The sequence below is a fragment of the Aspergillus vadensis genome, assembly GCF_003184925.1.
Source record: "Aspergillus vadensis CBS 113365 unplaced genomic scaffold BO88scaffold_2, whole genome shotgun sequence".
Lineage (NCBI taxonomy): Eukaryota > Fungi > Ascomycota > Eurotiomycetes > Eurotiales > Aspergillaceae > Aspergillus > Aspergillus vadensis.
Window position 1 is genome coordinate 402,679 of NW_020292040.1, and position 20,282 is coordinate 422,960.

The window sequence follows — 20,282 nt, forward strand, 5'->3', positions numbered from 1 at the left end:
TTTATGTGTTAATACTTTCCCATACATCGACCTCTCCCTGCATTTCTCGCCTAATCCTATCCTTTCGAGCGGATATTCCCATTTCTGATATTGCGAGGAGGCTTTACGATTGTCATGACCATTGCTACGTGTGATTACATGATCGACACGTCATTCATTCTTATACATAGGCGTTATGGCTAGATACAGGAGCTGGATGTAAGTTATTTGCGAGCGTATCTTTCAGAGCAAGCAGTTGGCTAGATAGTATCCAATATTACCTTCCTTACTAACGAGTTCCGAGAAAAGAGTGTTTTGTCTCATGGGCTTTCTATGATGCAATGGTGGTATATAGTTGTCCATCTATTATCTTAGCTTTCATCTTTCAATTCATCAGTCCTACATCTTTTCTTCACATCAATTTGTATATATGATTGTATAAATATTTGTGATGTGTATTTATCTTCCATTCCTCTCTCCTAGTTGCTCACTACCTCCTTTCAGTTGAGAATATATAACTCAACAACTCCGCACAGCCATACTACTAATAACAGCATTTGAACTGATGAGTAAATCCTAATAATCTGAATCAAACCATCAAGACCATAAAAGGGAAATAAAAATAAAATTGAAAATCAAAGAAAAAAAAAATCAAAATAAATAAAACAACAAAATGCCCAAATTAAACCAATGCAAAATTACTTCATCGTACGGAGCGTCTCAAGTGACATTATCATCATCATCATTAATTTATCATTTCCACATATCGTCATACTAATTGACTAGTTCTCCTAGTACACAAGTTATACTTTTGAATACATTCATGTAGTGCGTTTCACCGGTCCCCGAAGCAGTCCACCCTCTCCCCCTCTCATCATACACCTGGGCTCTGTAGATGAATTGTAGGGTCTAAAAACGGAGGAGACCTGTCTACCATGCAGGAGAAGGATGTAGAACGAAGAAGGCCAACAGGACAGCGCAGCCCAGCCCACATTGTCCTGTCTATGTGGGCCAGCTTACATACGGGAAGGGGGGTCTGAGCGGACGATGGTCATCATTCGATAAGGCAAACGAAACAGATCACATGTCGGGGGAAGGGGGACGCGGTGTGGTCTGGATCTGGAATTGCATTGCATTTTTCTCTCGCTCACATGACGATGCATGTAGCACGGATCTTGACTCTTCTTGAAACTTTTTGGGAGAGGGTGGTGTGATTGGTTGATTTCAAGCCCAGTCAGTTCCAGTGAGAAAGGAAAGCCCTGTTCATGGCAATTTTTTTCTTTTCTCTTCGAGGTAAGAAGTGTGCGTGTGAGCGTGCATGGATACAGCATCAGCCAACGAGCACCTTTTCCAAGGTTACGCAGAGCGTCAGCACGCAGCACTCGGTAACTGGACTAGGGAGAGAGGGAGGAGGGTGGGTTTATTGATTGCTGGGCTGCACACTAAGGGGCATCGCGTCCCCTCTGGGAGATTGTTTTGCTTGGAGCTGGGGCAATGATTGGCGCAACGTCCGTGAATTTCTCCGGCGCCGCTGCGACCGGCGCAATGGTCGGGTGGACGAATCGGGCGGCCCGGTCGGTGGTGGCCCGCAATCTAGTGGCTGGATGCAGTGCAGATGCTGCGGTGCTCCGCAGGTGCGTAGTCGACTATGTTCTGTGTCATTCGGCTCATACTGCTGTGGAGGATAGACCGGTAACCGTCGGGATAGAGATGAATGCATTCCGTGCGAAGAGATAGTCTCCGGTGTCCTGCGTCATCTGGTGGTTGCTGTTGCTGTTGCTGTTGGGCTCAGACTTGCGCGCGGTGGGTGGTGCTCGGATGGTGAATCCACCTTCGGGGTCCACGGGGAGCCAGTTGGCTGTGAAACGGGTACTTCCATCCGGCATTTCCAGCGGGGTAAGCCCATTTTCGTCCAAGTCCATGGTGAAGCTAATTTCCCTGGACTGGCTTTTGCTATTTCCTTCTGCGTTGCTGAGAGTGGGCAGTGGGTCGCCAAACGAAGGTTGAACCAGTCCATCGTCGAGCGCGTGATGCAGTGAGACCGAGTCGGGGAAGCCAATATCGGGTAGTCCATAGAATTGTACCGGCTCGCCTTGATTGTATTCCCGGTCCCATTCCCCCTCACTGCCACTGTATGACTGTTGGCTCATTCCCGGTGAGCTGCAGGGGTCATCGAGAACGGGCGACTGGACGAATTGTAATCGCGAGCTGGGGCTGTCCTGTGATGCTCGCGGAGAAGGTGTACTTGCGGGAATATTCATGTAAAGTGCGCGTTCAGTAGCTAATTGGGATGCCGAACGGAGCAAATCGTCTAGAGAAAAATCGGTGGTGGTGGGCTTGGTATCGGGGGCGGTGTTGAACGAGGATTCTCCGAATCTAATGCAGCAGCCATTGTCAGCTGGAAGGTCCTGGAATCCTTTGATCATGCCATGGCCATGGCGCACACTGGAGGACGCACATTGAAGATATTTTGTCCGCCAATTGAGGTACATTCAAAGCATTAGCAACACCCATCGGCTGCGAGGGATGGTAAAGGCCCGAGCCTGTCTCGCCTGTCGCGAAGTCGAATTCTGCGCAAAGCTCCGGGCTCAGAAATTGTGACGATGACAGATCAAATCCGTTGAGACTCAGATGGCTTCCGTATAACTCCTCATCCGTGAAGTTAGACTCCAGGCCGAGCATCTGAGTGTCGGATGGGCCCATGGAAGTCCATTTCTCGAATTCTTGAGGATGGCTCGTATGCAGCATTGTGGCGAGGTCTTGCGTGGTGATTCAGCTAGTCGAGCGATGGAGATTGTAATGTTATACTGATTTGATCAGATCGTAGAAAGCACTACAGCATAACATTCAATGACGAGGATTGCTGCCTCTGGAGACTTTGTACGGTTGATTGAACTATGGCATGTGCAACGAAGGCCTCGTCGAGAAGCCGCGCACGACGGCGATTGATGCTTATAAGACATACTCCGCAGGTCAATGCAGCAGAGGGGCGTGCTAAATGAATCTTGAAATTGGGTTCGTCATTGTCACTGTTGCTTGAGGAAGTGGGCGACCACGGGCCGCAATGGGGTCGGTAAAATACAAACTAGAGCAATCGGACATTGGTGGAGCTTGGATACATTAGAATACTCGAGGGGAAGCTCAGTGATTTGACGGACCAGGAACCATCTGATCTTCACGGGGCCATGTGGTGTCGCTGAACCTTGCATACCCCATATTCTGGTGTGGCAATTAACCGAGCACCCTCCCCGGCCTGCCGAACTACGGGAATTAAAGGCTGTTAAAGCTGAGCGCCTGTTGGTTCGATTCCCAATGCAATGGCTTTTCTCCCCGCAACGGCTTCGGTTTTTTGGAGTTTAACCGAAAGGCCCAGGTTCGGACCGAGCGAGCACGGCCCGTTCGTTAAATCTGGGGTAAGGGGAAGGGGCCTCCCAACAACCCCGGTCCTTGCAGCCAGTGCAGAATCATGCGATGCCCGACATTAGCGACGGGTTTATGCCTGGAAGCGATGTTTGCTATGTTAAGAGGAAGAGGGCATGGCGCTCGGGAGGTGGTGTCCAGAAAAAGAAAAATCGTTTGGTAGATTTAAAACCCGCGAGCCAGAACAAACAAGCCAGAGACACCAAAATCAGCATAAATGCTCGTATATGTACAGGGTAACAATCAAAGAGCAGTATCCAAGAATTAACAAATACTACGAGGTACTTTGGGCTAATAGCAGCAGCCGTTGCGATCAAATGCCAATGCCGGGGTAAGGACCGGCAGATGCAGGCACGGGGCAATGAGCCATAGAGGCAAGCTGGAGCGAGCCCGATTCAGGCAAGATAATCAACCGAGAGGGAGGGGATACTGTGCCTGCATATGCCAGTCTCTGCGACTGGCCTAGAACCAAGCATGCCCTGGCGGGAGATGATTTAAGCTCTCTCCAGCCGATGGCCTGCGGATGCGGAGCCGATGCAACCGTGCGCTGAAATGGGCATCGGCGCTGTGAGAAACTCTAAATCTAAAGAGCCAACCCAGTGCCCTTCCGGGTCCACCGGTAGAGTGCTAAGACGGCCTTGCGACGATGCCGAATCTCGCTGTGATTGACAGGGCGCCCACGCGCCTGCGCAACGGCGCTCCGCATGACCTGTCGAAAGTTTCGTTGGTATTCAGTGTTCAACGTTACCACACAGGACTCGGTCGCTCGGATCATCACCTCGCACGCATTTAGAATACCCTCCCCCGCTTCTTTCTGCAGCCGCTCCACAATCAACAAGAGAAGAAAGCTGCCTTGAAGTAGTTGAATGCCGAAGAAATACGGCATAAAACTGATATCGGGGTCGTAACGTAGGATATGGTCTACCGAGTCTGCCGCATCAAGGGCGTGGGAGATGGTCGAGGCGAACGCGGGCGATGAAGTCCAGAAGTCCTTATCTTCGATCAACGACACAGGATCCCATTTCCCGACAAGAAGAATATGTAACACATGCACGAGATAAGATGCATACGAGATGACCGTTTGAGTATGCCATGAATAAGCCTGGGCGAGTGAGGGTTCGACTGGTTGTTGATCGGGTTTAGGGGGAAAGGCGCTGGATAAGGGCGCATCGGGATCCGACGCAGTGGCAGCAAACGTTGTGAGACTAGCCTTATAAAGCTCAAGCTGGCGCAGCACTTCACCGACGTGCGCATCCCAGGCGTCCTTCCCATTCAAGCGTGCTCCAAGCATCGGATGGTTACGAGCTTGGTTTAAGTCGATTAATTCGCCAGTAATGGTCATGAGAGGCAGGAAGAAGCCGAAGATAGAGTGGTCATGGCAAATAAAATTAGGGAAAACGCGGCGTTTGTTCTTCTCGCCTGAGAGCGGGCACTGTGGTCCATCCGGTTTGGGACTATTGCTGTGGATGTTCCCAGACTGCCATGACCCTTCGTCCAGCGGCAATAAAAGATCCTCGCTTTCAGCATCGAGTAGAGCAAGGGGACGATTGTAGCAGAGAGCGAGGTGACGGTCCATGATGTAGAGAAGCCACCATGTCCGACGACGCTCTTCACGGTGCTCTTCGGTAATAGCGCCACGCAGTTCGTGGCCACGGTCGCATACGCAATTCAAGCTTGGCCGAGCAGGGTTTGAATAATCGAAAAAGGGGCCCGTGTCAACGCCACTCCATCCCGCAAGTGAATAATCAAATGACGGGCTCGAGCCCTCTGGGTGATTCTCCTCACTAGGCATCACCTCGATCTCTTGATTGAGCTTCAGTTCCCGTGCAAGAGTAAAAGCGGCATGCCACCTAAGATTGGTTAGCTTCCTTGCTCGCTTCAGGTTACTTGAATAAAACGAACCATCGCATGCTAGCGGCCTTTTGTTCGCTTGAAGAGATAATGGATGCCACATGGATGTATGTGATGACATCGTCCAATGATCCTGCAGGGCCGACCAGCCCCCGATCATCACCGCCAGCTTCAAATGGATGGTGAACCGTTGTAGGGGGACCGTCCTGACCGATCGCAGCATGAAGTGGGTCGCTCGCCGCGGCGCCCTCTTGCTCTTTGAATGACACGTGAACCAACGGTCGCAAGAGCCGTAACGTTAGAGCACATAAAAATTGACATATCTTCTTCCTCTGGGGAGGAGATATCGGCAAAGCAAACGCACGGTCATCTAACGCTGCCACCCAAAGCATGCTGGCCAGAAGTGCAGGGCTGCTAGGCCGAGGGGCTTCCCGACTCAGAAATGACGCCTTTCGTAGAACATAGCAGTGAATGTGATGACACACGGGATGCATATGCGTGGAGAATGCGCTTGTGAAGTACAGGTCGAGAAGGTCGTATACTAGCTTTCGAGGCAAGCTCGACTCCAAATATGGCATTACTGGCTGGAGTACTGGATATTTTAGGATTGTTGCAGACGGTGCTGGTGTCTGTCCAAGGCCGGTTATCTTAGAACCCTGAGATGCTGGATCACTGTAACCGGCCAGGTCAACCCCATTCCAGATATCAAAGATTCGAGGAAAAGGGCCTTCCCCAGGGCCGATGCCAGCCAAGGGCTCATAGGAACCTGGAGAGACATGCGTGCCTGCTAGCCACTCCTCTGTCGCATTAACTGTATGCCCTGACTTCCTTGGAGGAAGTGATACATCCGCCTGAGAGCGCCGCTCGTCAATACTTGGGGCTGACACTGTCACATCATTTGTCGCTGGTGATCTATGGCGAAAAGTTGTAGAGGGAGAGCCATTTGGAACCGGACCAGATCCTGCTTCCGCAGGTGCCGGTGCTGAGGCTTGGGACTCCACAGGTTTGGTCGGCTTTTCAGTGGCAGCATTGGGCTCTACCAGTCGGGATCGCGCAATGCGTCCTCGCTTGCGTCGTTCGCGGGTGAACTCGCATCGGATTTCACTGCGAAGGCAGCGCGAGCAGGGAAAGGCTCGATCGCACCGCACGCGACGCGAATGGCAGGAGTCGCAAGCTATCCGATTCCTTCTCCAACGACGTTTTGTTGAGGCTCCGCCGGTTGGTTCTTCGGTGGCTGCTGGAACGCTGGATGCCTGGGCGTCCCCCGACTGGGCAGAATCCATTTCAGGCCGACATTGGCGATTCCAGAGGTATATGAGGGTATGCTAAAGAATCGCAGTCTGGAAAAATGGGTTTGAGAAGTCAGCAACCGGCCAAGACGAAAGGAGCGAAAGAACCGGACCTTATTCCTTACGAGGCAATTACAAGCGGGGAAAGAGACCGAGGCAGTTGTTGATGAGTAACTGGCTTGACATACGTACCCACGACGACAGCTAAGCCTTCTGGGATGCGCCGTTGACAAGACGCAATGCGGATAGAAACCCGTCGAGCAGAGGAGAGGACTTTTCCATGGAGGAAGAAGGGAGCTGGGTGGCAGAGCGCAAAACAGGCCGGGCAGAGCAGAAGCGATCCATCGCGGGGAAACCGTCGGGGCTGGACTCCGCACGCGCTAAAAAAGGGCCCTAATCCCAGAGCCGGGCCACACATGGAGAGCTCTCCAGGGTTCACTGCCCTGGTGGCAAACTCTGGTTTGTCACTAATAGGCCGCGGTGGGGTGTGCCTAATCGTTTCACAGGAGAATTGAATTAGGAGCACCTCTAGAACTCTGGTTTTGGGATGGTCGCTATGAGGTCGCTTCCTTGCGAAATCAAAATGCCAATGGTCGGACAGCTGGCACGTTGCCAAGGCTAGTACCAAACTGAATATATTGCTCCCGCTGTTGCCAACAAATCCACCACAGAATTCACTCGCGGACCGTCCGGTGTAGCCGAAGTCAGCACAGACTTCAATCGAAGTTGAATGCGGCGGTCTAGTGGCTAGCATCGTACCATCGAGTCAGTATAGGCGACTAGGTTCCTGCAGCTGCATCCGCATCTGCATGTGTACCCCAGCTGTCTGACCCTAGTAATCCGCGTCTCGGAGATCGGCCTCGCCCACTGCCTGTTTGGTAGGTGAGAAGTAAGACATTGTAGCAGATACGATGGAAACTCGTCGTCATCAACAAACTTAATCCTTGTCACTGCCACTGCTTTCTCAACGGTCAGCGGGGTCTCATTATATACTTAGTACGCAGTAGTTTGATTGATCTATCTGACCGGTGCCCATAGTGGGAAAGCCTTGTACTAGAGACCATATCCAATATGTTAACCAGGACACGGTCGACCGAAGGATGTGGTAGTGAAGAGAGTAACGTAACTCGAGGAAGCATGCCGTGAGGATTTGGGGAAGACGACCTGTTGGTTGATGCGGACAAACGAGACAAAGGACGTGGTTCGATCACCTGATCTCCTGAAATATTGGATTTTTTCAGAAGGCGCGGTTCATGTTCTTCTCCAACCGCTGGCTGTCTAGGATCTAGCGTTAGCTCCAAGTAGACACGCAATCTGATGCTCCTACTTTGCTGGGCTCTAACCAGATCCAATCAAAATCGCAGTGAGCGATAGTAAGAAACTATTATGAGTTCTTGCAGGGTCGATCATTTGCTCGAAATGTACACAACTCATGAGCAATAATGCTGGTAATATTATTCCTCCTACTGGGAGGAAGGATGTCTGCCATACTCCTCACCCTCCTTATCCGGCTTCGAAAACACTGGTGATGATCATACTTACAAGGAAAATGCTGGAAAGCTATCCTGCATTGACTGGTTTTGGAGTTCGTGATAAATAGAGGCTGAGCTATACAGTTGAGGTACACAAAACATGGTTATATCACTACAGATTATGCTCGACAAACCCCTTAGGATTCGAGGCTAATTCATAATGGCTCACAAGTACTCTCCGGACTGGATTTAGGCGGGCTCCCGCTTGCACATCATAAGCAGGTCGTCAGCGGCCCTGGGCAACCTTCTTATAATTCTCTAACGCACGATCTCGACTCTGAGAATGATCCACTATCGGCTTTGGATAACCATTCCTCTCAGCAATATCCCCAGCTCCTCTGCCATATGGGTCATGGACCGCCGCGCCCTTAACGGCACGTAGTTCCGGCACCCAGTGACGAATATACTCGCCTTCAGGATCAAACCGCTCACTCTGGCGTAGGGGATTAAATATCCGAAAATATGGCTGGGGATCAACCCCAGTACTAGAACCGAAACCCCAGCCGCCGTGGTTCGAGGCGAAGTCGCCGTCTATCAGGTGTTCCATGAAATATCGTTCCCCTGCACGCCAATCTATCAGAAGGTCTTTTGAAAGAAATGATGAAACGACCATGCGCGTGCGATTATGCATCCAGGCGGCGTGGCTCATTTGGCGCATGGCGGCGTCGACGATCGGATAGCCAGTTTTGCCCTCACGCCAGGCATTGAAGTGATCCATGTTATACGACCACGCTAGATTGGTGAATTCAGGTTTGAAGCACTTGTTCATACTGTGATATAATTGTGGTCAGTGTGGATACAAGTAGTTCGCAGATATGGAGAAAACACACCATATGAATGGCCAATGAACCAGGACATGCTTATAGAAATCTCGCCAAGCGACCTCGCTAATCCACGATGCATAACCAGTCTGGTTCGCATTCAGTTGACCTCTGGTTTTTTTGCGGGCCTCAAAAACAGCCGTTCGTGCACTAAGTGCCCCAGACGCGAAATAGGGGCTTAGCACGGATGTATTACGCCCGGCGAGTGAGTTTCGCAAATCATCATAGTCATTTGCCTTCTCCTCCAGAAACGCCTCCAGCCTACGGAGTGCCTCATGCTCGCCCTCCGGGTACAACTCCCTGAATCTTGTCTTTTCTTCCTCAGTGAGACGCTTGTTCTCCGGTGCAACAGGCACCTCGCAGTCAAAGAGGGTCTTGAAGTGCTTGCGTGCATCGCCGGGGTTCGACCCCGGCTCATCCGCAACCTCAAGGTATTCTGGATTCTCATTGAGGAAGGCACACCAGGAGCGAAACCACGGGCTATAAACTGCATACTGTTTCCCCTGTTGGCTGACTAGCTTGCCCGGAGTGACAACACATGTATCATGTGCTGCTTCAAATCGTATGTCGTTTCTTGCGCACAGTCGAACTAATTTCGCCTCGCGGCGCAATTCATCGACTTCATACTCCAGGTTTGCAAAGAGGTGACCTGCACCCCATTCCTGGCATAAATCTATAACCCTTTGAGGAATGTCCTTCCTCTTTTCCTGCGTCTCCATATACAAAGGAATATCCAGCTCATTCAAGTCTCGTCGCAACAATTTTAGTGTTCGTAAAGTCAGATCCACACGAGGGGCGCTCGACAAATGAGCTGTCAGGTCCTCCGGAGAGAGAATATACAAGCCGATCAGAGGCAGGTTGTGTTCTCGCGCAAGCTGATATGCCATTTGTAGGCCGCGATTGTCATGTAGTCGAAGATCTGTTTTGAACCAGTGAACGACGGCTGCCTTGGGCTCAATTTTCTGACGTTCATCGAACGTGTCTTCGTATGCCCTCTGTAGGGCTTCAATGGGTCGTTCCAGCGTTCCGTTATTATAAGCCTCGCACCGCTCGTTGCACATCTCAGGGGGATAGAATTCACGCAGGACGATGCCAAAGTCTTCTGTATCTTTGGCATGAGGATGTGGACGCATAATATCGGGCTTTCCGCGTTTATTGGTGTCTGATGAGGCACCATTGATGGCGGAAATGCTCGATGACTTGCGCTTTTTTGGTGGCATGTCGCTAATGAGCGCTATGAAGGCGCGTTGCAGAGATACTGTCCTGTAGGTGAGAACTTGTTGGGTATTGAGAAGTGGCCGGACGCGCAGACTCCGGAAAATCATACCGCAATTGATTTTCGAAGGGCATTGGAAAAGGCTGGGTTTCGTTGAGCTCTGGGGTCAGATCGATCGAGGATCTGGACCGCGCCAGGGACGCTGACGTCAATACCCGGGATGTTATCTCAACGAAACAACACCCCTGCGCTGGGACCTGTTCTAGGTGTTGCTGACAGTGCTTTGAATATTATAGGCTACCTTTTACATATTCCTACAAGAAGTCTGTTAGATTTTAACTTTTACCGAAAAAAGTCCTTGCGCGACATGGCCCATTCCATTGCCTGTTGCAATGTTCCTAGACAGAGGCAGTCATGCACTAGGCTGCGCGTTCAACATCTCATTTAGGCAAACAAGCAGGTAACCGCACGTTCGTGTATCATTTATCTTTCAACAGGACATGGGTGGATCCGCAAAAGGTGGTCCGGCTGTCCACTATAGTGAGCAAGCCGTCGGTAGTTCGTCTGGAAACGCGAGTGTTTGTATCCGGGACTGAAGCCGAGTCATTGCCCCATCCCAAGCTAAGACAACGGTGCTCATACTAGGTCGAGCAAGTATCTCTGTATAGAAGGTGATATTATACCATTTCTTAAGGTACCTCTGCGACTAAGTGGCTCAACGTCTATATGCAGCGATGCAAGTATTGGATACAACCTGACCTTTAAGGTGATTGGTGGGTTCGCATTTTCATGAAACCGGTATGTGAAACCCATAACTTCTGCCTTTGGTGCCTATAGCAGTTCATAGACGGGGTGTTGGGTTCGAGTAGAATTCCTTGCCGATGCAAGGGCATCTCAGGAGAATTCACAAATATGAATGGCCCAACTGTAGGAAAGGCTTCCCTATTGATAACTAAGAAGCTTCCTCCGACGGCAAAATGAAATGGCATTGAATAGTGCTATGTGTCATATGTCAATTGATAGATAGTATTGGGAGAGAGGCACCGAAGTATACGGAGAACATTTGCAATTTTTGGGACTACCCGAAGAGGTAGGAGAAGGCAACTACCCAAAAGTGTTGTTCTTGGTGCCTGAGGCCACCAGACAGGAGGTGTTGTGACTTTTTGACTTTCCGTGAGTGACCCCGCCAAGCACGGCAGAATGAAGAATTTATCCAAACAGTGGATGACTCCTTTCTGAACAGCAGTCAACAAGTCATTGGTGATGATGTTCTAGCTAATCAACTAGTGTGATTTTGCACCACACCTCTTCCGTGACATCCACTGTACAATCGAATACAAACAAATGTCTAGTTTGTGCTGCCCTTGATGCACGCCCTGCCAATGGCAAGACGGTTTGGAATCTGATGGAAAGAGGCTGAATGAGGGAGACTCTGAGCTATCCCCCCCAAAGCGGACCACGTCAACCAAATTCAAAAAGCCTCCGTGGCATCTTCTTGCTTTGCACTCACTACTCCACCGCTGGTGTTTGACAAGCCAGGGAATACAAATCACTGTATATCCAGCAGCTGCGTTATTTGCATTCGGCCCAGTATTTGTCTTGCTTGCACTTGTCCCTGTGACTACTAGCACGTAGATGGCTGCGCTATTCCTCTTCTGCTTGGGCCTGTTCTGGCTTTAACTCCGATCATTATCTCCGAACACCCAATCGTTATCTCCGAAGGATATCATTCACAGCAGTCATACCTGCCATGTCAATGTTCAGGTCCCCTGAAGAGGTCTCATCCTCGGATTCGTCCTCGGACGCGTCCTCGTACGAAAGTCAACATGATATCCCTACGGAAGACTGCGCGCCCGCCCAAGGTACACAGCTGAATAAGGAAAATGGCCTTGATGAATCTCGCCTTCTGCAGGACAATGCCCATCGAGACCATGAGGCTGATTCCGGCAAGGTGCTGGAGGGTGATACAAAGGGCCATTCAAACATGATGACGGCTGCCCTTCTCGAATTCTACTGTCTTACCCGGGCGGCAGACATCCTAAACAAACAGGCGGGCGCCAATGGACAGTTCACGCGTGACTCGCCTGAAGTGCGATATCTCGGGAACCAGTTGTACACCCGCAAGTCTGCATTCCTGTCCTCAGTAGGCGCGGTGTCTCAGGGCATTGAAGGAGATGAATGGGGGGCAACAAGACAGTATTATCGCGACAACCTTGATATGTTGGGCATGTCTATGCTAGACAAACTCAAAATCGACGATGTCGGTGGACAGCAATCTGGAATCACGGCAGCAACCGATGCAGGCCCGAGCTTAGAGCAAAGTAAAGCTCTTCAGCCATGGCCGGTCAATTCAGAATTGAATTTTAACTTGGTGCAGGCCGGACCTAGTGGTGTTGGACAGCCAGTCGGCCAAAGGCAATTAATTGGCCATGAAAACGTCCCTGCCCCACGAAACTTTCCATTCGACCTCACAGCTTTGCTTAATCCGTCAACACATCTTCCAGGAAGCTCGATAGTTGGCTTGCCTCTGCTTCAGCCCAAACCACAACCGCCAAGCAGTCATTTGTCACGTTACACTACGGAGTTTTCTGAGGTCAAAGTTCTAGGCCGTGGCTCCTTTGGTGAAGTATACCACGTCAAAAACCACATAGACGACCAGGACTACGCAATCAAGAAGATTCCTCTCAGCCAGCGAAGACTTCAACAGCTACAATGTGGTAGTCAAAATCAGCTGGAAAAAATCATGAAGGAGATTAGAACACTCGCACGACTCGAGCACACCAATGTCGTTCGATACTATGGCGCCTGGGTGGAACGGTCTCCCATTTCCGGTTACGCCACTTCGCTACACGAGGAGTCTGAAGATATCAACTCTGCGCAGATGCAAAGCCGAACTTATAGCATGGGAATGACAGACAGTAAAAGCTTCGGGATTGTTTTCGAACAGTCAGAGACTTCGGATGTATCACAGCATTCATTACAATTGGATCCTGAGTCAAAGGGCTCCAGTGCATATCATCGCCGTCAGAGCCACTCCAGTGTGGGCACCCACATATCAAAGGCATCCACTGCACATGGAATCGGGGAAGATGATGAGGTAGAGACCATCCCGCGCAACTTCAGCCTCGCCTCACAAGACCCGCTGTCTACCTTTGGTGGCACTGATGAGGATATTTTCACGGATGGCCTCAGTGAAGATCCATCCAAGCTACAAATTCAGCGCCGATACCGAAGCGCAGCTCAACTGCCCGCTGTTGTTCTGCATATACAAATGTCGTTACACCCGATCTCGCTCAGCTCTTACCTCAACTCACAACCAAGCGCAAACACGGAGCACGACAAAACGCTCCCACGGCGGCACTGCTATCATCTGGTGCCTTCTCTAAAGCTAATGCTGGACATAATCTCCGGCGTTGATTATCTGCATTCCAAGGACATTGTGCACCGCGATCTGAAGCCAGCTAATATCTTCCTTTGTGCCCCGGACAAGAAGCAATTGGATGGATGTTCTCCCTGTGCAAGCGCGCATGGACCGATCTATAGATATTGCCATCCTCGTATCGGTGATTTCGGTCTTGTCGCAGACATCTCGCACATCAACGATTGCCCTCCAGAGGGCTCATCGACACAGCCAGAAGACGCAGAGATACACACCGTCGTTGGAACCGAATTCTACCGTCCACCTTTCCACGCCAGCAAGGCAGGAATGACAGAACGCCCACGCCAGCATGGCAAACCAGCATCCCTATACGTCATTGACGAGACCCTCGATGTATACGCGCTGGGTGTTATTTTGTTTGAACTGGTTTATCCACTCAATACCAAGATGGAGCGCCAGCTTGTTCTCACCGGGCTCACCCGAGGACCACCCGGGCAAACTTCAACCGGACCTATCTTTCCCGAAGACTTCTCACACAAGCTTCACATGGGCTCCATGACCCTTGCTGATGGAACGTCAGTAGCTGAGTATGTAATGACGTGCATAAAGGGCATGCTCGAGCCAGATCCGCAACAGCGCTGGCGCTCCCCGCAGATTAAGAAGTATTTGGAGGAGCTTCTTTCACAGGTGCATGGCCTAAGCTAGAGTGTTGGTCTGTAGCATGGCCTCCCAGGGTTGGAATGTGTATTTAGGTAGCAAAGTGATCGATGGATCGATTAGTTGGGGTTGGCGAGGTGCACATGGTCAAGAACATACTGAAGATCTGGAAACGGGAGTCGATTAGCGTGTGCAAGGACAAGGGATCATGTAAATTATCTAGAGGTAAGCATAGCGTTGTACCGAATTAGATCGAAAGCATTTCCCTGCATGTTGTTACCCAAACTATTGAAGGTTGCGAGACTCTTCTGTACAACGTAGACAGCGGCGAACTCCCCGACCGCCACAACAACCAGGGCCTCGGCGATGCTCCGACCAGCCCGAGCGCCATTCTCCACCGCCAATTTGCGGGGGTGCAAACCGAGCACTTACATCTCTTCAATTCATGATTGTTTATTCTAGGATACAACTTAACTGTCTCGCGAACAACAACTGTGTCACAAGAAGACAGGAGGGCAGAAGAAGGGATGGCAGGTTTAAAGACAACAATTGGTATATTCTTACAGCACAACATCCAGCCAGACATGAAAAGTAAAGACTTTCCTATGCGGCTACTACTGCCAGTGTCACCCCGCAACGATGATATGCCGAAGCACGCGGGCGATCAGTTCCCCGACCGCGGGATCTCTCCGCCCATACAACACCGGTATATATCTCAGCCAAAGCCAAACCTTCACCTATTTAATCCCTTGCGCATGTCTTCCTTGTGCACGACCTTCCACCCCAGGCAATTCCAACTCCCATTGACCACCATTGTCTAAGTGGTGAGAACTTATCAGCAGTATATCGGATCAACCGCAGGCCTCCATAGCATCCTACTAGCTGCATAGGACAAGATGACGAAGGAGAGGCAGTTGTCTGCACAGCAGATTTCTGAGCACAAGACGCCCGACGACTGTTGGATTGTGGTGGACAATCAGGTGTGGGATGTGACGGATTTCTTGGAAGAGCATCCGGGCGGATCTTCGAGTAAGACCTCAGCGTCACGGTTGACGATACTACTAGAATTTGAGACTGACACCTTAACACAAGTTATCCTAAAGTATGCCGGACGCGATGCCACCAGAGCATACTCTGAAGTTCATGCTCCCAGTGTCATCAAGGCACATCTATCACCAGAGCGAAATTTGGGAGTGCTGGATGAAGCGACAATTAATGAGGACTGGTTGAAGCAACCGCCCACTCAGAACCCGCCCTTGCTTCTGGAAAATGAAAAGCCACCGCTAGACACCCTGATAAACTCCCATGATTTTGAACTGGTCGCATCGAAGACTGCTAGTAAGAAAACATGGGCGTTCTATTCCAGTGCTTCAACAGACCTGATCACGAGGGATGCGAACAAGCTGTGCTTTGACCGTATATGGCTCCGACCGAGAATCCTAAAGAATGTGCGATCAGTCGACACGAAGACCAAGCTGCTTGGCGTCAATACCGAGCTTCCGCTCTTCGTTAGCCCGGCAGCAATGGCGAAGCTCATCCACCCAGATGGCGAGTTGGGAATTGCTAAAGCTTGTGAGAACAAAGGCATTTTCCAAGGAGTATGCTTGTCATTCTTTCCCTGAATGTTGCCATCATTGCTTTTTCATACTGAACTCTTTTACAGGTCTCCAATAATTCCTCCTATCCCCTCGATGAGCTGTGCAGCGCTGCACCATCGGTAAATATGTTCTTTCAGCTATACGTGAACCGCGATCGTGAAAAGTCCGCTGCTCTCCTTCGCCAATGCTCCGCCAATCCCAACGTCAAAGCTATTTTCATCACGGTGGATGCCGCCTGGCCTGGGAAGCGGGAGGCAGATGAGCGCGTAAAAGCCGACGAAACACTATCGGTCCCGATGGCGCCATCCAAAGCAAAGAATGACAAGAAAGGTGGCGGTCTGGGACGAGTAATGGCAGGATTCATCGATGCCGGACTAACCTGGGAGGATATGGCGTGGGTGCGACAGCATACACATTTGCCCGTATGCCTGAAAGGTGTCATGTCCGCTGATGATGCGATCCTTGCCATGGAAGCCGGACTCGACGGCATCCTGTTGAGCAACCATGGCGGTCGGAATCTCGATACCAGCCCACCTTCCATTGTCACTCTATTAGAGCTTCACAAGCGGTGCCCGGAGATCTTCGATCGGATGGAGATTTACGTCGATGGTGGTATTCGGCGGGGGACCGACATTCTTAAAGCAGTGTGTCTGGGTGCAACAGCGGTTGGAATGGGACGCAGCATGCTCTTTGCAACTAACTACGGCCAGGATGGTGTAGAGCATTTGGTTGATAGTAAGTGTGCTCTTATTTTGTCTCGTTGCCCAAACCAGGCCAATTTCTGCTTGCTAACAATACTTACCACTAGTCATGAGAGACGAGCTCGAGACAGCCATGCGCAATGTAGGAATTACTAGCCTCGACGAGGCTGGTCCCCACCTAGTCAACACAGGAGATATAGATCACCTGGTCCCCAGCTCGGCCACTCATCCATACGCACGGATGGTAGCGAAAGGTAGACGTCCAATCGGACCAAAGCTATGATATGAATGATGAGTTTTAGCCATAATTTCTTAGCCAGTTTGGTAATACAGAAACGCATCCATGCCGCTTAGATAGTCGCAGAATATCCCCATCTCAAGCCACGGATGTCAGGATATTTGATTGGGTAGCTCGCATCCAAATTCTCGACAGACTTAAGACTCCTTGAGTACCATTATGCGTATAATTACGAATCAAGCCAAACAATGGCATAGATTCAAGTGGCACTGACATAGAAGTGCCGAGGAAATCAAACATGATCAGCTTTCGCAACTTTGTTTCATTACAGGCACGGGTGTACCGGAAGGCGGGTATTTCTAGTAATCTCATTCATGCATAGCTGCTCACCCATGTACAGATCGCATGAGTATGTACAAAGTCTTCTTCATTGCCACCAGTACCTGGAATGTCGGCAATTATGCAAGTTGTGGATGAAGTCATTCCATAGCATAATCTGGCCCATGCCCAGCAAGCACCGTTTATGAAGCTTTGTGAATTATCTCCAGATCCGGAGCGCCACTCCCCACAACTGACTCGACACACGCAAGGCAAGAGACGACTGGAGATCGAGGGAACCGGTGGAGCCGGGCCCGTTTTTGGGATCATCGACTTCCTGTCATCTCGCTTACCCGCTGGCGTGTTTCTACCCGGCGCCAAACCCCAATCTATCTCCGGCATTTGACATCGACAGTCCAACTTCATCTCATCCATTCAATCAATCTAGCTTTTGGCGCATCTCAAGCTCGTATGATGGATCCTCCTTGCAGGCCTGACGACTCGATCGACGACAGCGTGATTCTTCATGGTTCTACCAATCTGCAGCCCCCGTGACTTCTGAAACAGCGGAACTCCGAGCAACGCCATCAACCTGCCTCGGCCATAGATCCTTTCATCAAACTGCAAATGATCTGGAGATGACGGAAGCTTCGCTTAGCTTGATCAACATTGAAGATTTTTGGCAGAGCCGATCATCCGAGAAATGTTAAATAGCATGAACCGCCCTCGAAATGATTCTTCTCTGCAAGCAGATCGATTTCTTCCGACTCGCCAGTCTTTCATTCTTTTCCCTTTCTGAACTTCATTGATTGAAGTTCTTCCATTCTTTCGTCACTCTTTATATATTCCGCTGTGCGTGAATCAAAACAAAATGCCTCTTTCTAAGATCGCGGGAGTCCTGCTGGCCTCAGCTTCCCTTGTGGCCGGACATGGCTATGTGTCGAGCATTGAGGTGGACGGTACTACTTACGGTGGTTACCTGGTTGACACCTACTACTACGAGTCCGATCCCCCGGAGCTGATTGCCTGGTCCACTAATGCCACGGATGATGGCTATGTCTCTCCCACCCAATACGAGAGCTCCAACATCGTCTGCCATCGTGGCTCCGCTCCTGGTGCACTTGAAGCTCCGGTCGCACCGGGTGGAACCGTCAAGATGACCTGGAACACTTGGCCTGATGATCACCATGGCCCAGTGATCACCTACCTGGCCAACTGCAATGGCTCTTGCGCTGACGTCGATAAGACGGCTCTGCAGTTCTTCAAGATTGATGCTGGTGGCTTGATTGATGATTCGGAAATCCCTGGCACCTGGGCTACCGACAAGCTCATAGATAACAACTACACCCGCAGCATCACCATCCCGTCTGATATCGAGGCTGGAAGCTATGTTCTTCGCCACGAGATTATTGCCCTGCACGGTGCTGAGGACCTGGATGGCGCCCAGAACTACCCCCAGTGCATCAACCTGAACGTCACCGGAAGCGGCACTGCCACCCCGAGCGGAACCCTGGGAACTGCCTTGTACAAGGATACCGACCCCGGCATCTACATTGACATCTGGCAGAGCATCAGCAGTTACACCATCCCCGGTCCGACCCTATACACTGCTGGCAGCACTGCCACCGCGGCTGCTGCTGCGACTACCGCTGCTGCAGCCACCAGCGCCTCGACGACCGAAGCCGCTGTCGTGACTTCTGCTGCCGCCTCTTACGCTGGCACTGGATCCCAGACCACCATGGTCACCTCCTCTCGTCCTCAACCCACTGGTAGCTCCGGCAGCTCCTCCGATGTTGGTAGCTCTGGTAGCACCAACAGCCAGTCCGGCAGTGGCTCAACGGCTGGCGGCCAGTTCGGTCAAACCCAGCCTGACATGGCAGGACCCGGAAACGCCAGCCCCTCCGACTCAGCCTCTACCCCCACCAGCTCCACTCCCAGCGCTGCTTCCAGCTCCGCATCTTCGGCTACCTCGGGTGTCTTGAGCGGCTCCTGCAGCCAGGAGGACTACTGGTACTGCAATGGCGGCACGGCGTTCCAGCGCTGCGTCAACGGCGAGTGGGATGCGTCTCAGAGCATGGCTGCGGGTACTGAGTGCACTCCTGGCATCTCGGAGACACTGACGATCGCTGCTGCTTCGAAGCGTCGCGATGTTAGCGGTCTGCGCCGTCGTCGCTTGTAAAATAGATTCTGGGCACTGTTGTCAAGTGTTTGGCTAACCTGGAGGATCCGGTGAAGTTATATGACCATTCTCTCTAAATGTACAATATGTGCACTTTTTCCATATCACAGAAGAAAAAGCCTTCTTGACATAGTTTCGAAGATGGGGAAACCATATCCTGAGGCCATGCGTCTGCTTCAATATACGTCTCTCATATTAAGTAACCCCATTCCACTCAATGCAAGGAAAACCTTCAGTGCGGTCTTTCACCTCCTGCTAGATAAACTAGACAAACAAGTCTCCTCCTAAATGATTTACCTGAGATATAGTATGTACATACCAATACTGAATATGCCATGAGCGGTTTTTCTGTCCCCACTGAGCATGAAACTATTGAAGAAGGATGAAATGTTTGGCAGAGTACAGGTCTACAGATCCAGCACGGGGGTTGGTAGGGACATGCATGCATACAGAATTCAAGGGACTTGTCGTGAAAAGAAAAACATGGGGGTACAGTAAAAACCAGACTGATCTTTACGGATTTATGAGGAGAGAATGAAGGATAGTGTCCCCTGGTCAGGTAGGTGGCTGGCTAACATGTATAAATATCATGTGCACAGATGGTAGCTATACAGATTGCCCTCAACTTGGTGGCCATAATCTGCTATTCACAAAACCAAAATCGGTATTGTCCTGTTTGATAGTAGTGTGTCTCGGTGACACTGTCAGGTCTTGTGGTATCATCACCCAGGACTTGAAATCAAGGGTACTACGGAATGGAAAGTGTCATTGGGACCTGCCATATTCTCGCACATAATTTTTCATTGGCATAGGAGGAGCTTTTGACATTATCAATGCAGCGTAGCGGACAAGGTGCAGGAAGCAGATACAGCTAAGCGCATTGACCGATTGATGTAGTTATTGTCCCATGGAAAAGATCATTGATTAAGGCTTCTGGTACAAACTATAGTGGACACAAGAAGAGATATTTAACGTGATTCGGTTGTTCAGCGACACAGAAGATAGACCACGTCGCACGGGAATTAATGAAGTAGGGTTGAGATGTACGATCAACGACACAAGGAAAGCGTTGATAATCATTTCTACATTGGCAGAAGTGAGCGG

The 20,282-nt window shown here is 50.6% G+C and overlaps 7 protein-coding genes across 7 annotated transcripts; 3 read left to right on the top strand and 4 right to left on the bottom strand.

Moving 5' to 3' along the window:
• Positions 1 to 1,421: 1,421 nt before the first annotated feature.
• BO88DRAFT_421715 (uncharacterized protein) lies at positions 1,422 to 2,727 on the bottom strand (the record flags this gene model as incomplete). The annotated part of the gene is made up of 3 exons (XM_025708536.1): positions 1,422 to 1,625; positions 1,677 to 2,355; positions 2,438 to 2,727. 3 exons carry the CDS (start codon positions 2,725 to 2,727, stop codon positions 1,422 to 1,424), a joined length of 1,173 nt encoding a protein of 390 aa, XP_025567108.1.
• Positions 2,728 to 3,982: 1,255 nt separating this feature from the next.
• On the bottom strand, positions 3,983 to 6,533 carry BO88DRAFT_329826 (C6 transcription factor; the record flags this gene model as incomplete). The annotated part of the gene is made up of 2 exons (XM_025702611.1): positions 3,983 to 5,249; positions 5,302 to 6,533. 2 exons carry the CDS (start codon positions 6,531 to 6,533, stop codon positions 3,983 to 3,985), a joined length of 2,499 nt encoding a protein of 832 aa, XP_025567109.1.
• Positions 6,534 to 6,622: 89 nt separating this feature from the next.
• BO88DRAFT_92809 (uncharacterized protein) lies at positions 6,623 to 7,401 on the bottom strand. The gene has a single exon (XM_025713266.1). It carries the CDS (start codon positions 7,291 to 7,293, stop codon positions 6,661 to 6,663), a length of 633 nt encoding a protein of 210 aa, XP_025567110.1. The 5' UTR covers positions 7,294 to 7,401; the 3' UTR covers positions 6,623 to 6,660.
• Positions 7,402 to 7,987: 586 nt separating this feature from the next.
• Positions 7,988 to 10,255, bottom strand: BO88DRAFT_356714 (deoxyribodipyrimidine photo-lyase PHR1). Its single transcript, XM_025703739.1, has 2 exons — positions 8,902 to 10,255; positions 7,988 to 8,841 (listed from the first exon to the last, which is right to left on the bottom strand). The coding sequence occupies exons 1-2, from the start codon at positions 10,215 to 10,217 to the stop codon at positions 8,298 to 8,300; spliced, it is 1,860 nt and encodes a 619-aa protein (XP_025567111.1). The 5' UTR covers positions 10,218 to 10,255; the 3' UTR covers positions 7,988 to 8,297.
• A 1,603-nt stretch (positions 10,256 to 11,858) lies between these two features.
• On the top strand, positions 11,859 to 14,192 carry BO88DRAFT_449202 (putative protein kinase; the record flags this gene model as incomplete). Its single annotated transcript, XM_025710475.1, has 1 exon — positions 11,859 to 14,192. One exon carries the CDS (start codon positions 11,859 to 11,861, stop codon positions 14,190 to 14,192), a length of 2,334 nt encoding a protein of 777 aa, XP_025567112.1.
• Positions 14,193 to 14,613: 421 nt separating this feature from the next.
• BO88DRAFT_400953 (FMN-dependent alpha-hydroxy acid dehydrogenase) lies at positions 14,614 to 16,847 on the top strand. Its single transcript, XM_025705719.1, has 3 exons — positions 14,614 to 15,742; positions 15,808 to 16,477; positions 16,551 to 16,847. The coding sequence occupies exons 1-3, from the start codon at positions 15,041 to 15,043 to the stop codon at positions 16,724 to 16,726; spliced, it is 1,548 nt and encodes a 515-aa protein (XP_025567113.1). The 5' UTR covers positions 14,614 to 15,040; the 3' UTR covers positions 16,727 to 16,847.
• A 792-nt stretch (positions 16,848 to 17,639) lies between these two features.
• Positions 17,640 to 19,314, top strand: BO88DRAFT_356723 (lytic polysaccharide monooxygenase auxiliary activity family 9 protein). Its single transcript, XM_025703740.1, has 2 exons — positions 17,640 to 18,753; positions 18,880 to 19,314. Exons 1-2 carry the CDS (start codon positions 17,871 to 17,873, stop codon positions 19,176 to 19,178), a joined length of 1,182 nt encoding a protein of 393 aa, XP_025567114.1. The 5' UTR covers positions 17,640 to 17,870; the 3' UTR covers positions 19,179 to 19,314.
• Positions 19,315 to 20,282: the final 968 nt, after the last annotated feature.